The 16,281-nt window shown below is 42.5% G+C and overlaps 1 protein-coding gene across 4 annotated transcripts in view; it reads right to left on the bottom strand.

Annotated features, from left to right (window-relative positions):
• Positions 1 to 16,281, bottom strand: part of LOC147663126 (epidermal growth factor receptor substrate 15-like 1) — a 326,980-nt gene that overhangs the window by 190,986 nt on the left and 119,713 nt on the right. For 2 of the 4 annotated variants that reach the window (XM_086950659.1, XM_086950657.1), the window contains exons 11-14: positions 8,052 to 8,208; positions 6,254 to 6,316; positions 3,879 to 3,964; positions 1,856 to 1,928 (exon numbers count right to left, since the gene is read on the bottom strand). In XM_086950659.1, the coding sequence (XP_086806785.1) occupies positions 1,856 to 1,928; positions 3,879 to 3,964; positions 6,254 to 6,316; positions 8,052 to 8,208 (379 nt within the window). The remainder of the gene's footprint in view (positions 1 to 1,855; positions 1,929 to 3,878; positions 3,965 to 6,253; positions 6,317 to 8,051; positions 8,209 to 16,281) is intronic. The other 2 variants (XM_086950660.1, XM_086950658.1) reach the window with 1 other exon arrangement.

Below are 16,281 nucleotides of genomic sequence, written 5' to 3'. Positions count from 1 at the left end.
TGGTGGAGAGCAATATTGAAAATAACGTAACATGCTTTTATATATATTTACATCCTTTTGCCATATGAAATTCCCTGTTACCCCTTGCATGCGTCCATTAAAAAAAATCTTGTAAAAAGACTGCAAGAATCAACGTCTACCTTTTATTCCATTATCTTGCACCACTTACTACCATTGCGAACCTTTTTCATCCTGTGGTAATGGTTCTCTATAAAAATATGTACATAATTTTAGGCCCTATTATCAAAATATATTATGGCCTCAAAGATTCAATGGAAACCCCAAATTAGATTAAAAATGACCAGCATATTAGGTGTGCCTAAGAACATAATCAGGTAGCCGCAAATCAAAGGCAAAGAAAAAACTGCAGCAGTGCCCAAGAGACTGACAATAGGGGTTGGACAATCCAGCTCTAGAGGCAAGTGTAATTCCTTTACTTCATTATCTAACAGTGTCCTTACTGGTTACCACTGTCACCATTAGAGATGGAGTCAACTAGGTTAATTGAAAATAACAATTTATTCACAATAGAGAATGTGAAAGAATGGTCCCTCAGGAAATATGATTTCAGAGTCCACAAGCAATGTCCATTAATTGATAACTCCCACCGACTATGTTTTTTGCAGTTTGTATAGCACAAACCTGGTAAATGCACATCAGAGAACGTCACAACAGAACCAGACTAAGTTAGTTTCCCCTCCTCCCCCTTTTTTAGGCACATGGAGAATAGGTGATTTACACACAATCACATCCTGTTGAGCCGAGGCTGGAATTCAAACCTGGATCCCAATGATCCAAAGTCAGCAGCTCTAGCCATTAGTCAACATCTCCTCGCTGACTTGCAGTTCTCAAAAAGTTACACCATCATTATGAAATATGAAATAAGCACAGGGTACTTTGGGTTTTGAAGAGTGAGCCTTCAGTAATCCATAGTATATTCAAATGTACTGACTACAGAGAAACCCTTATCACTCAATAAAAATATAATACATTGGACCAAAGACCACAATAGGTAATAGCACTTAGTATTGTAAGAATCAATTAAGAATATTTGGTTCTCCCTCACTTCTGGCTGGCATAGCTATACAGAGCAATCTTGACGGTAAACACAATTACATCTACTGCTAGTAAATTTATCAAGCATTGCATGTCACCCTGTAAGGAACTCCAGGCAAAGTCTGTGTGTGAAAGCAGGAATTGAGAAAGCAGTTGTAGACTCAGATGTAGGCAACACCCCTGGGAAAAGTAATTGGAGCATGGTTAACAATTAAAGAAGGGTTGAACAGTTCACTTTTCAGACAATTCTTGAAGCACACGTTTTTGTGTTATATATATATATATATGTGTTCATACTGACCCGACTAGACAGCTAAGCATAAAAGAAGAAGCCAACAGAGATTCTGGGCCACAGTGCCAGATTGAACTGAAAACCTTCCGATTTCAAGAAGAAACTCTGAATACAGACAACAATACAGAGTTTGAATTGCCTGTACCACAGGGTTAGGATTGCAGAGGAAACTCACTGTGTATTCTACTCCGACTTTCTTAATGTAGAGGATTCAGTTCCCTGCAAATTCTAAATGAGTTCCTCTACTCAAAAATCAGTTGCGCAACAGCTTCACCTGAGGTCACGTTCTAGTATCTATGATTCTGCCAGTTATGGATCCGAGCAGAAAAGGAATTCAGTAATGTGTGATGCAGACTACATTGTTTACCTCAGGAAATTGTATTTAGGGGTAATAAATACTAAACATTGAGTCTCACAGGCCTCAGTAAACCCCTGCACAATCTTCATATTTCCCACTCTCTGCCAACCCCCTGCTGACCAGACCTCAGAAGGCCCAAGTCCTCTTACCTGAACTTCATTTGTCTTCTGTCGGATTGCATCTTCTTTGTCTCGGATGTCGTGCTCAAGTGCATATTTTTCCCTGAAGGGGAAATCAAAACAAAATCCTCTATCAAAATTATTTTAAAAGACAGCTTGCAGCATATTTCCAAAAAACAAAGGAGTGTGGTATATAATAACTTTGTCACTTGTGAATGAAACATGCAATATAAAGTGGACAGAGAAAAAGACAGAGAGAGTGAGATAGGCAGAGAGATAAGAAGTGTGTGTAAAACAGAGAAAGAGAGTGAAAGAGTTGGTATAAAAGAGGAAAAAGGAAGACACAAATTACTGCAGTTTCAGAAGAGAATTAGGAAGCTCTGCTTACAGGTTTAGAACACTAGAGACTGTGGACTTTAAGTCAAATGCTGTTTCGACCATTGGCTTAATTTATAGAGTTGGATATATCTTCTATCACCCTGAGCCTTAACACCCAACAAATGAGCTGGTAGTGCCCGAATATAGAAAAACGCGGAGAGCAGACAGTGAACCGTTCAGTTGGCTTGAAGAATTAAACTTTAAACTGAAGATCACCGTCTCAAATATTTCTTTTTTCAGTCAACAATTCATGCATTTGATGCTAAAAGAATTACTGCTGTTAATCAGAGTAAAGTGGAAACATTTGTTTATAGAGGCATAAAACAACAATACTGTGCTAGCAGGAACTCAGTACAACAGTTCTCTGTTCTATCAATTACCTCTATTAAGATGTTTTACTTCATTAACAAACCAAAGGTGATGGATCATTTGATGATTATTCATTAAAAGTGATGTTGGGTGAATGTAAAGTTGACTACTTGTAGCTTTACCTTTGTATTGCTCTTTCTACATTGCTAGCTACCTGCTGCTCTAGATCCTCCCCCTTTGCTGTGCTCTGACCGCCGCTGTTCTGTCTCAGGCTCCTCCCATTTTAGTGTTTTTATTTTCTTATGTGCAATTCCGCCACATCTTTATATCATAACCTCCTCTTTACTCGTTCTTTCACAGTTCTGGTTGCTTTTTCTGTTGTTTTCATTCCGGCACAGTTTGGATTGTTGCAAAGGGAAATCTTTCAATTATCAAGAACTGCAAAAACATACTTTGCTTCCATTAATGAGTATTTAGTGACACATTAAGAATCCAATATTATGCATCACGTCCATTCTGAAGATACATTGGTGCAACGGCCACTTGAAACCTAACATGTCATCTTCGGTTTCAAAAAGACTAAAAGATAGGACATGTAGCTTCTGCATTTGAAGACTTTATGAGAGAGCCGGGCCCAGTTGTGACCTAGCTCTGTTGTTATGCCCATTACAGGATCGAAAAGAAACCATCACATCATTTCTGATTTGAAATCTCTAAACTGACTGTCATATATGAGGAAAGAATTAATTTCAATTTTGCCTGCATGACCCATAAAGCCCTACACTTCAACACGACGAGATACCTTGCAGAAAAATAGAGCTATCTGGTGGCATTAGAGCTTCTAGAGGCACTAGCTTCTTACTGCCGAAATGTATTTTTTTTAAACATACAACCGAGCCTTTTTGGGTATTGCTCCAAGAATCTGGAACACTACCCCATGAAATCAGAATGAACCCCTCAACTGCTTCATTCACGAAAGAAGTTAAAAGGACACTGACAAACACATTTCTGCTGTATAACGCATGAACTATGCTCCAGGACAAGATGTATCCCTTAGTCTGCACTCATGCTACTTTCTCGCAGCCTGTGTTCTTATTTTTGGGTTGTTGTCACCCTGCTGCAAGCTGGACTAAAAAGTAACGCAGAGGGGATTTTGGGGCACCATGGACAAGGTTCAAGCTAATGACAGCTTACTCTACACCCTTTACATTTTTTAAAAATAAAACATTTCCTTTAGCAGTTTCAAACAGTCTGGAAGCAGGGAGAGATGGAGGACACAGTGTCTAAAGTATTACCATTCAAATAACGATACAGTTGGGACTCATGTTAACAAAGTTTGTTGAGCACAGAAAAGAAGATCCCTTACCTCTGCAACTGTGCAATCTCTTGGCTAATTTCATCAAGTTCTTTCACCCCAGTAAATTCTCCAGACCCAACAGAACTCGAACTGTCCTGCATAAAGAAATATATCAAATTTGGATTATATTAAAGGATTAAAATCATAATGTTATGAAAATCCACAAAGGAAAACATTGAAGACCCTGGATAACTGTCCTCCTTTGACACAGAACTTAAAAACTGCATTCTCGAAAAAAAAAAAAGATCTAAATCCATATGAGCATGCATTATTTTATTTTATTTATTTTATGTGCTTCTATAGCGCCTGAATAGATCCCCGAAGGGATATCTCTGCGCTTAAGATGGAACAAGAGTGCTTAACCCCGGGCTAGTCATAAACAGAAAGGTAAAACACAAACTGATTAAATGGTGGTGAAAAGGTGGGTTTTGAGGTTTTTACGAAAAGATAAGTGGTTGGTGATGAGTTTGAGTTGAAGGGGAAGGGCATTCCAAAGGGTGGGTCCTGCGTATGCCAGAGCGCGACCTCCCTGGCGGGATTTTTTTATTTTAGGGACCTGTAATAGGTACCGATTACTCGATCGAAGTGATCGGCCTGGCACGTAGGGAAGGAAAACTTTTGTCAGATATTTAGGACCCTTTCCTATCAGAGACCTATGAATGGTGCACAGAATTTTGAACTTTGTGCGTTGCCGCACAGGCAGCCAGTGAAGTTTAGCTAGTATAGGGCGGGAGGGAGTTCTGGATGGAAGGTTGAGAACAAGCCTCGCCGCCGTATTTTGGACTACTTGTAGTTTTTTTAATTGGCCTTCATTGGTTGACAAAAGAAGGCCATTACAGTAGTCCAATCTACTGATCACCAGTGCCTGGACAAGGGTTTTCCTGTGACCATCGGGTATATAAGGAAACACCCTTTTCAAAAGTCCAATGGCTCTGCATAAATAGTATTTATTTCCAGCGTAGTCTAATTCTCTCATAGGTTAAATAATGGAGCTCTATTCAACCAATTGTTTAGAAGAGAAGGCCCTTGTTAACGTAGGAGGAAACAGATGCAGGAAAGGGAAAATGAAGACCAAGAAATATATGATTGCCCTGCTGCATGTCCTGGATCTCATTCCCCTCCACTCCCAATTGCCCAAACATTCACAACATTTGTGTCCACAATGGCCCATCAGAAGTGAGCACTGTCATCGTGTAAAGTTGGTGGATATATATATATGAATGAAGGATTTGTACAGCATGACTGCTGTTTAAGGGTATAGAGTGAGGGGCTTTGTGGCGCTGGGAGAATCAGGCAACCGGATCTGGTATACACAATCTGAAAAATCCCGTTTTTTAAATACTTATAGAAGTAAAGATGTTTAATAATGATGAATATTTCAATAGGTAAGAAGTACCAGTGATTAGAGGCAGGCAGAATTCAGGAAGGGCATGTCTGAAGCAAGGGAGAGTGAGCAGATTTGCAGAGGAACAGCATGGTGATTGGTAAATGTGTTGCTTTGGCGCCATATTGACAGTTTTAGCTTTGTGGAGGACTAAGCGTTGAGGACATGTGCGCTCTGCTATGTTGTTTTGAGTGTGGTAATCTGAGTGTGCAGACCACCTGTGTTGTGAATATGTGAAAATGGAGTGAGCGTATATTGTTCCAAATGAGAGTGACTGATTGCGTAGGATGAATGCAGATGTCCGATGAATGTACCTATGATTTTCGAGTGAGTTCTAGTTGTGTAAAGTAATCCTGTTGAAAGGATAAATTGAGTTATGCCCACAAGTGTGGTTACGGAGTGCAAATACAATGTAACTATGTTGTAGGACTGAAACTGTTGAGGGGAGCTATAAACTATTGTGATTGTTAGTGTGTATGATAAGATGTCATGCTGTAGCTTGTTTTCTGCTAGGGTGGTGGTGTGCAAGACTGCCTTACGCTATTGTGATTGTGGGTCATGTTTACATGTGCCTGGTATGTGACAGTATTTAACCGGTAGAGAAAGGATCTGTGATAGGCTGACATTTTGCTCTATGAGGAGTGGGTAAATTGAGTTGAGTGAAGGTACACTTGGCAAACTGTGTAAGAGAAGTTAAGTACACCTGGTTTGGAATATGATGTTTTTACATGCTTGTTCATCCTAGAATTCAGCAACCATCTAACGTTAGAAAAACAAGGTCAGTACAGTGAGCAAAGCCAGGCTGCAATCCATCTCACTGCCCCTAGGCCTGTCTAAGCTGACTGCAAGACTGAGACAGTGACAGTAATGTAGTACAAACAGAGGCAGGATTAAAACTATCAATAAAAATCAGTGAAATCAAACAGTTTTGTTAATGTTTTGACAAACCGCTGCTAGCACAAGCATGCAGCATTCCTTTCGTAATTCTGCAGCTACTCACACGGCGCATTTCTGTTAGTGTGGAGATCTCACTTCCTACTGGAGTCAGGTACCCTGACAAAGTCTACACAAGGAGGAGTGTGGAGTAGAGAGACAAAGAGACCAAAGACAAGGGAGAGAAAGAGAGACAGCAAGTAGTAGTTAGTCATTATAGGAGCTGAAAAGGAACCAGAGGACTGGAGCAACATCCGTAGATTGGAAGCATGCAGGAGATCGCTGATGTACACAGGTCCAGTATCTTCTGGAAATACGTTTGGGCGTGGACATGTACAGAAAAAACGAATTTACCTATTGCTTCTTGAACCCAACGTAATTACTTGTCTTTTTGTGGCATAATTTACACAGACTCCTGCCCCTCCAGAGATCCTGGAAATTCCATTGACAATCATTTTTTTTAAATCTCTCAATGTCATAAAACTATAAATCATGAAACCCACTGAAAGCAGCACATAACAGGAATACATTGTTTGGGCTACAAGTGTGCAAAGAGTGTGGATACCCAGACCTTGTAAATGTTAAAATTGTTCTGCTTGTATATATCTTGTTTCATCCTTTTACAAATCTAAAAATGTCCAGTACTTAGTACAGAGTGCAAACCCACTGGTGATAAAGTGGGATCAAGCTTGAAACAGGGAAAGGGAGTAACTGAAAGAAACAAATGTATATAAGATGCAATTAGAGACAAGTGGGAGAAGATAAAGAGGATGAGAAAATAAAAGTAATCAAAACTCTGTTACACAACAAAAAGTTATTTCTTTCCTATAGTTTATAAGGTCAGCATGTCTCTTATAAGGCACTCAGGAGTGCAAATAAATACAGCAAATTTCCCCAATTATAAACATAAGTACTAATGCCACAAAGTGCTCTTAAAAGTAATAAAGTGCACCCATGTTCAACCGGGGCAGTATGTTGGGAGTGTGCATATGAGTGTATGCGAATCATTTTTGGCACATTATAAGAGTTGTGGAGTCTCAAACTTAAATGTAAGGGACATTCTTTAGATCACTTTGGTGTCAGCTATGCCATGAGACACAAGACAGAGGTACACATCCATGCATCCTTCTTCCAGTTAACAGGTCAGTAGAAACCTGCATCTCTTTCACTGTGCTGGCCACTTCAATTCCGAGGCCTGGCACAAAGTGCTATATTCACATTTTCTACCCTGGCTACTCCTCTCATCTTCTTTACAGGAGGGGACCGAGCCTCTGCATAGAGTCACTCAAAAGAGGAATAGTGGCAGGGCACTGTGGTCCATTCCACAACATTTTACTACAGCCTCAGAGTATCTCATTGATATTAAGAAGCATCATAATTAATAATTTTATTTTTACTTCTCAACTTGTCTGCAGATAGGAAGAATAAAAAATCTAGGGAATTAAGCTAGAGAAGCTTCACAAATCCTTACGGTGGGGAAGTACAACCCTACCTAAATCGACACTATGCCTTCGTCAGTGAGAAGATGTTTATGGGAAAGCTCCTATTACAAAGATAACAAGGTTTGGACCTTCTGGACAAAGTCAAATCCATGGGCATTTGTTTTACTATGAAGGCATCTTCCTCCCATTTGCAAAAATGAAAAACTCTAGGCTGCGAGTGTTGCGACGTCTCTAGAAGCAGACACTGGAATCACACGGAAGATGACAAGACTTGGAACACTCTACATGAAACTAAGCACATTTGTTTTTCGGGATACATAGCATGGCCACATTTACCTTCAAAGGCAAGGCGAACCTGTTAGGATGAGGCATGCAAGAATTGCAAACACCTTCATAGCACATGCATCATAAACAAATACTCACCGCTACTGGGGTGCTCCGTTCTCCAGGGGGTACCATATCTGGGGAGAGGACCTGGGGAGGGTCAATCCCCTTGCTGACCTTCTGTTGAATAAAGTGCATAGCAAGAGCAAACTGGTCTTTGCTTAGCTTGCCTGTTTGCCTGGTGTCGGCCAGTGCCCTGTTAAGAATCGTACAATTGTCATCAGTTTGGTTTCTTTTTGTATTATGTGTTTATAAATAAACAATGCATACTTTGACAGGTCCAGCAAAAGTAGACTCAGAGCAATGTGTTCAAACTGCTCCGTGCCTGTTACTCATGCACAGAGTATTATTATTCAAGAAAACAAGTATTCAAGCTAGATCACTAGTCACTATTTGCATTCTACCGATGGTCCAAGCTTGACCACTAAACAGGTCATGATTGTTTGCAGGCCCAAAGACTGACCAGCAACCACAACACTGGCCACTAATAAGGTCACATTCTCTATATTGTTCAAGGCTGTCCACTAAATGTGTCATAGTCTCTCCAGTGTCCAAGGCAAGCCACTAAACAGCATCTATAAGGTCGGAAGCTATTAGCCACTAAACATTCCACAGCATCTCTACGGACCGAGGATATTAGCCACTAAACATTCCACAGCATCTCTACGGCCCGAAGCTATTAGCCACTAAACATTCCACAGCATCTCTACGGCCCGAAGCTATTAACCACTAAACATTCCACAGCATCTCTACGGCCCGAAGCTATTAGCCACTAAACATTCCAAAGCATCTCTACGGTCCGGAGCTAGCAGCCACTAAACATTCCACAGAATCTCTACAGTCCAATGCTATTAGCCACTAAACATGTGTCTCTCTGGTGTAATGCTGGTCACTAAACTTAGGGCGGGGGGGGGGGGGCATTTTTGTCACATAAAGTCTATTGTATTATGAGACTTGGGCAAGTGACAAAATGCTTTGCAAAGTAACTCTGGGAGCGAGAGCAATAAAGACTTTTAACCCAAGCTCTCCATCATAAGTATCCTCATTTAATTTGTAAATAGAACATTACTCTCCGTTTTAATGAGATCTGCAGAATTTTCTTAGCAGAAAGCTTTCTTTCCAAAGGCAATATGAAACAAGCATTACCAGGTGCAACACATCTGACTTACGTTCTGAATATATGCCTGTATTGTAGAATAGGCTTCATGGTAGCGCCCTTACACCATGCACTAACTTGTAAGCCATACTTTAGGTCACTTGATAGTCATAATGCTATTTTAAAGGCACAGTGTGCAAACATGTAACCATCTGCGATACGTAAGCCCCCTGCCTAATTTATTGGCTGGCATTAGCACTCACAAACAGAAATCTGCCAGCAGCCATATGCTAAAAAGAACATCTAAAAGCAATATTCTGTATTTCAACAACTTTCAATAAGAATTAACAATAACATGTAAAAACCCTACCTGAAAATTACTTTTGAATTCTCCCATTTAAAACAAGAACAGCAGGAGGAAATGCACACAGATAGGTGTCACCTTCACAATAATATCTGACACTGCCACTTTAAGTCAGAAGGCTGTTACCGTTTTCCAGACTGCAGTGCATGCTCAATTACTTAATTTTAACGGGCCAGATAGAGAAAGAATCTTAAATCACAAACTTCTTAGCAATTCTCTTGGTTTTTCAGGGACAGAGGTGGGTTGTTAATGAATTCAGCAATGACATCCTCCATGGAGGACTGGGGTTAGCAGTAAGTAACTTTCTCGTTTCCTTTGTGGAGTCCAAACGTATAGCCATAAGCACTGAACAGACTAGCAAGTTGCTTCACTACACACAGAGCACAGTAAGGCAAGTGGCTTTGGGGGTTATATCGAGGTTGAGTGAACAGAGATTTGGTCATACAAATTTCCAAGTAGGTCAGTTGAAACTAAGCATTAGTGTCCAGCATGTATAAACGAAGAGGCCACTCTCCAAGTTTCATTAACACAGAGGATTTTCATAAGAGCAGTAGCAGCTGTTGTAGTGACCACAGCCACTCTCTTGTGGAGTGGACTATAGGCTTCTCCAGAAAATGCTTGCTGGGCTTATCGCACCAGAAAGTAATGCATGATACTATTCATTTGGTTAAAGGTTGTTGAGAGCTAGCTAAGGCAGTGTGACTAGTCTTACAAGATAAACGGTTTTAGGAATTTCTACTTTCTTGGTATTCTTAGGATGTATTTGAAAAACATCTGCATACATTTCTCCCACAAATATTGAACTGCACCTAGAAACAAAGTGGTGCATCAGATTATAGGTTTGGGGAGTGATTACATAGGTTAGAAGGTATCATCAATCACTGGATGAAGGCCACTACAACAAGGCTTCTTGGACCATAATTAAGCTTGGAGAAGATAAAAGGAGGAAGAACCGCCATTAACGTTTTAAAGGAGAAAACTGTGCAGACCAGAGGTCTGGCTGCTTTTCCCTTGTACCCAAAACCTGGGGGTGCTCTATAGGGTCAAATCAATCAGTCTCCTGAATTCCTAGGGAAATAAAGCACTAGAAAAGCAACTTTACATTAGAAATGGAAGGTAAGCGGGAGATGGGAACTGTGCTGGATTCCTGGCTGAAGGACATAGAGCATCGTTACAGAAGCAGGCTAGAGAGAGTAGAGACCTTTGCGGGGTCCAAGACAGCACAAAGCAAATGTGAACATGCAGTGAGAGGAGAAAACAATATAGAGAGATCACAAATCAAGGGGCAGCAAGGACAGGGATGACAGTAAAGCCAGGTAGAGACAAAACACATAAGGGGACGTGTCTACATTGTAAGCAAAACAAATTCCGCTTGCAGAGTTCTTTTTCACATTACCACTACTTTTTTAGTTGCACAACAGCCTCAGTCTATGACAGAAGTGTTAATCCAAACAAATTTGCCAGTTAAATTTGCAACTTTCAAAAATGACCATTGTTATACAGCCAGATTCCCTCTAACTATTCAATTGAACTGCTTCTCTGTATGAAAGACCCTCGGAGAAAAACTAGTGACTGGAAGTATCTCCAGCTACAAACCGGTCTTCTTTTCAATGAAAGCATGTTTGAAAAAAAATGCAAACCCTGCCTTTCTTGTGACCTTTGTCTTCTATTCCCTGACAACTGCAATGTAGCCCCGTTCGATGCAGAGTGAAAGACAGGTGTATTCTTTACTTGTGAAACCAATGGTGGAAAACAAAAATCAATAACCTGAAACCCTACCTTCTTCAACAAAGCAATGTCAAATACCAAACAATAATTGTTATTTTTTTAAGAAAGGTTTAGTGTCTGATTGAATTAAATCAAATTTAAAAAAGAATTAATGAACAAAGTGAGCTCACTTCTTCAAAGAAATGTCCTAATCTAAAAGTATGGATAGGAAACCATCTTTTTATAGTTATTCTTTCAGTTCTCACTTAAACGGTTCTGTTGCAGGATACTGTGACAGAGTCTGGTGGCTGGAAAGATTCCGACCAGCAGATAAGGTACGCTGAAAGCAGAGCTTTCAATGTCACTTTTACTTCTACAAAAGAGGTTCAGTAGGGCGGAACCGCCACACCAGCTGTGCCCTGCACAAGGTACAAGAAATGGTATGCTAGGAACTCAATTCGACCAAGTAGTCTGGGCAGAAGCATGGCCACACCTGGCAGAGCAGTAGCTTGCTCACACACCGTCTGGTTTAACTGTTTAACTGGTTAACTTAATTTGCTGCTGGGGCTTCCTGGTCTCCATTTATCCATTTTAAGACAAGCTTGATGTACTTTGCTGTAACTATTTGGAATATAAATTAACTCCTGAGGCCATGTTACCTTGTGTGGCTCCCGGAGCACTGTACTTTATGGTTGTATATGAAAAGGTCAATAAAAAATAACTAGTAAAAAAAATAACTCCATCTGCTGTTAAATACGAATGCTGATATCTTGCCGTCCCATTCCATCAATAAAGATCGCTGCAGTACCAAAATTCTACTTTGTCACTACTGTCCTGTGGCAGAATGTGCAAATGATCGTGTTTTTAAGGGATCTGATGGTTATGTTGCTACATTATTATTATTATTAGGTTTTTGTAAAGCGCGTAGTAACCCGTAAGTATCCCAGTGCTGAGGGACAAGCAGACTTGAATGCCGAGCCCGGCGTTCCAACTTGATCACACCGGGAGACAACTGGTTCAAGATACTTTTTTATTGCTTTATCAGAGTATGAGTTTGAGTTTAAATCATTTCTAAAGCGCGTGTACACCTGGCGGTTTCATGGCGCTGTGATTTACTGAAGCCTCAGAGAACAAGAAGGTCGGGGGGCATAGGGAGGAATTATTGTGGAAAAGCTTGAAGAAAGAGAAAGGTTTTTAGTGCCTTTTGGAAGTGAGAGTATTGGGTGGAGGATCTGAGGTGGGCCGGAAGAGAGTTCCAGAAGGTGGGTGCGAGTGTGGAGAATTTTGAGCCTCCCCACTTTTTACGCAGAAAGCGGGGAACTGACAGCAGATGTTGGGAGGATGAGCGCAATTCCCTAGGAGATAAAGGCAGGGGCAGATCCTAGCCGAGACTGAAAAGTGATACAGCCCATCTTGAACTGGGAACGTTCTCGGATGGGGAGCCAGTGCAGGGATTTTAGGAGTGGGGTGACGTGATGGAATTTGGCCAAGTTGAAGACTAGACGGGCGGCCTGGTTCTGAACCAGCTGTAGTCGACATACGTTGTATGCGGGCATGCCGCAGTATAGAGCGTTGCCGTAGTCTAATTGAGAGATGACCATTGCTAGAACAATAAGTTTTAGGGCAGAGAAAGAGAAGAAGCGGGAGACCTTGCGGATAGTGCGAAGAGAAAGAAAGGAAGAGGACACCGCTGAGCTCACCTGGGAGTGCAGGGTGAGTTGATCGTTAAGCTTGAGCCCACGTCTCTGTAAGGAATAAGAGATCTGGTTTGTGCAGGTCCAATAGAACAGAAAGTTCGTGGCAGTGCTTGACTGCTGATCGAGTGTTGAGATAGTAAATGGAGAGGGTAGTGGGCTTGGGTGCAGCAGGGGGATCGGGAAAAGGAGTAAGGGGGGGAGGGGGAGAGTGGGGCAAGAAGGGGAGAGAGGGAGAAGGGCTTAAGGCAGTCAGTCCCAGACTGTCAATGTGGTCGGTCACGGAGTCATCGACAGGCCACGGGCCCTGGAAACTATATAGTTGCACAGATGAGTATTGTGTCGTTAGGGCATGGTGGGGTGGCCCTAGGCCCGGTCGGTCGCGGACGGGCGCAGACGGGCTTGCCTTAGGCGCGGAAACGTACCGCGCAGAGTACCCTTACCTTTCAAAACTATAAATACTCAGAGTCATGCTAACCCCTACTTTCCAACTTGAGCATCCATCTTCCCTTATGGCACATCTACACCAAACTACAAAACATTCCAAATAATGTTTCATAGCAATGTATTTCTGCTTACCAGTCCATGCTCAAGCTGGCCACTGAAGTCTACACTGTAAGCAGACCAAACGCTGCAGACGCGTTTTTTAATTTTTCAATTTTTCAATTGCAGTTAAAGAAAAAATACAATACAATGGAGACAATTAAACAGGGTGTAGTAGTCCCCCCCTTTCCACCCCCCGGGGGCTGAGAATGTATACCGAATGCCAATTTATAAAAAAGAGATGTGATAGTATCTTATATCAATATATCAATATCAAAATCAGTAGCATGAGTAAACAAATGTATCACATTGCTGCAAGAAGTTAAATAGAGAAATATTAATTTGATCAATTTTACTAAAAGACAGTAGATAAAGTGACCAGTGCAACAGTACATTACTAAAATGATAAAGCATCCCTGCGGGTTAGATATTATGGAATATTGCTAAAAAGATATGTACAAAAGTGACGGTGCATAAGAGAAGCAAGTGACTTGTGCGTGTTTGTAGAGAAGGGTAAACTATTCACTAATCTTGCCTGTTTCCAGAGTTGGTAAATTAAGCCAGTGAGAAAGACACCCCCAGATGGTTAACCCTTTTTTTTGGATCTGTGTCCCTCTTTAACGTAAATTGCCTTCTCTAGTGAATTAATTGAGTAGAAATAAGCTAACAGTGGGTGATTAGTCTCCAACCAGGCAGATGTGATGCACAGCCGAAGGACAACCATGGCAATATTTACTAGTGGTCCTCCATTCTTTCTCTATATCGAGTCTAATGTGCCCAACATTATATTGGAGGGTGTTAAAGTACAAGTTACTTACCTTCGGTAATGATGTATCTGGTAGAGACTATTCTAGCCACAGATTCCTTAACGTAGAATTATCCCCTGGCGTGAGTTGGATCCGGAAACTTTTTGCCACAGCATCCCTGCGCGCCGGGAGGGACGGCATCACGAGACTCCGCCCAGGTGTCATCCGCGTACGTGACGTCAGCAAGGTCACATAAGTCCCACTCTGGCGCGCCTACGTCAGTTTTCTTCAGAGAACATTTCCGCACCACAACCCGGAGCCACCAGACAAACTGTGGGCCATGGGAACAGTGTGCGAATAGCAGAACATTGGAAAAAAGGGATGGTGAGGAACAACACCACCAGGAATAGTGCCGGACACTGCAGTACCCAAAGGCAAGCAAAGAATAAAGAACAGAGCACACCTCTGAACTGCCACCCTGCCACCATATAAACAGCCCCCCTGAAACAGGGAACACAGGCTAAATGTCATGACAACCTGTAGTAGGATTATAACCCAAACCAAAACCAGCAAAGGGGAACCAGTTCCAAGACAAACAGGGAATGACAACCACCCAAGGCAACCCTAACACAGAGTACAACAATCCCCCAAGGAACAAGGTCAAGGCATAGCCAGGAGACCCCAACCCAAAGGGTAGCAGAGGGGTGAGGACCTTAGAACAATGAGGGAGGGAGGGGAGGAACGAGAGGAAGAGAGGAAGGCAAGCCCCAATCCCGGAGCAACCAGAGCAGAGAGGCATCCTCCAAGTGTCAAAGAGGAGGAAAGGAACAGGGAAATCAACCTTTCAAAAGAGTAAAGAATGCATCCACAGAAGAAATAGACACCCCCCTGGAGGCGAGTGCAGAAGACCAAGCCAAAGGTCCTCGCAGAACGGGAAGGAAGGGCGTGCCGTGAAGGAATCTGCAGCTAGAATCTTCTAATCTTTCTCCTTCCGCACGTCTGCAGTCCATATCGCGCCAGGATACTCATGAGTAATTGAGCGCATTATAAGTCTCATATAACATAACATAGAATTGTCTCCACCAGATACATCATTACCGAAGGTAAGTAAGCAGATTCCTTAACGTAGAATAGATACCCTAGCCATACACACGGGGAAAGAAGGGTCTGCGAAGGACCCCACCAGCATGGACATAACAGAGGGTCCCACAGGGGACTAGTCCATGGGACAGGGCGAAGAGCCCGGTCCTCCCAGGCAAGGGGGAAATTCCCACAAGCAGAACACCACCGACCCCAAGAGGGGTGTGGGAAAAAGAAAGAAGTAGAAGAAGAAAGCCCGTTCACTCTCAGCAGAGGAACCAAGGGCAAGGCCAGGGAGGCCAAAGCACCCCACGCTCCTAAAAGGCAACAGAGCTTCCATCCAATGCCAAGAAGAGAAGGAAACGAGGGAAAAGAAGGCAAGCCCACCATAGACGGTAGGCAACCGACCAGACAGAGCCAGCAGTAATATACCGCCGGATGCAGGAAGAACAGCCCGGGACCCCAGGAGACCGGGCAGGCCAAGCCCGACAAGGGGAGGAACACAGAACCATCCCAGCCTCCCAGACTGGAGCAGGAAGGTAAGGAGGAGCTCGGACACACTACTACAAAGGGTCCTCGCACATGGCCTAAAGAAGCATCAGCACCATACATCAACACCATGGAGAACAGAGGCCCTAAGGCAACCAGAACCCCCTAGCAGAGTGTAAGCTATATAACAGCTACCACTACCCCACATAGGGTACGTTAAGTCCCAAGACCTGGGAACCCTCTTAGGAAGAAACTTCCGCAGCAGAGGAAAAAACGAAAGAGCCACAGGGAAAAACCCCCGTAGAATGCTTGTCAAGCAACCCACGAGAAAAACAGAAGGCCTGATCTCAGGGCCAAGTATGGGCAGACAACTCCAGCAAAAACACACAAACAGTCAACAAAGTGGCCGTCCAGCAGCCAACAACGCCATAGTACTAGCAAGGAGGACTCAAATGGCTATAAAACACACTCCACAGCAAGGGCAACTGGCCCAAAAGAAAGTCCAGAATCAGCTCAACTCAGCAGTCACTGAGGAGGGGAAGGAGGAGGA

This window comes from Lissotriton vulgaris, unplaced genomic scaffold (genome assembly GCF_964263255.1).
Source record: "Lissotriton vulgaris unplaced genomic scaffold, aLisVul1.2 SCAFFOLD_1556, whole genome shotgun sequence".
In the NCBI taxonomy this organism is placed as follows: domain Eukaryota; kingdom Metazoa; phylum Chordata; class Amphibia; order Caudata; family Salamandridae; genus Lissotriton; species Lissotriton vulgaris.
This window is presented reverse-complemented; position numbering and strand designations above follow the sequence as displayed.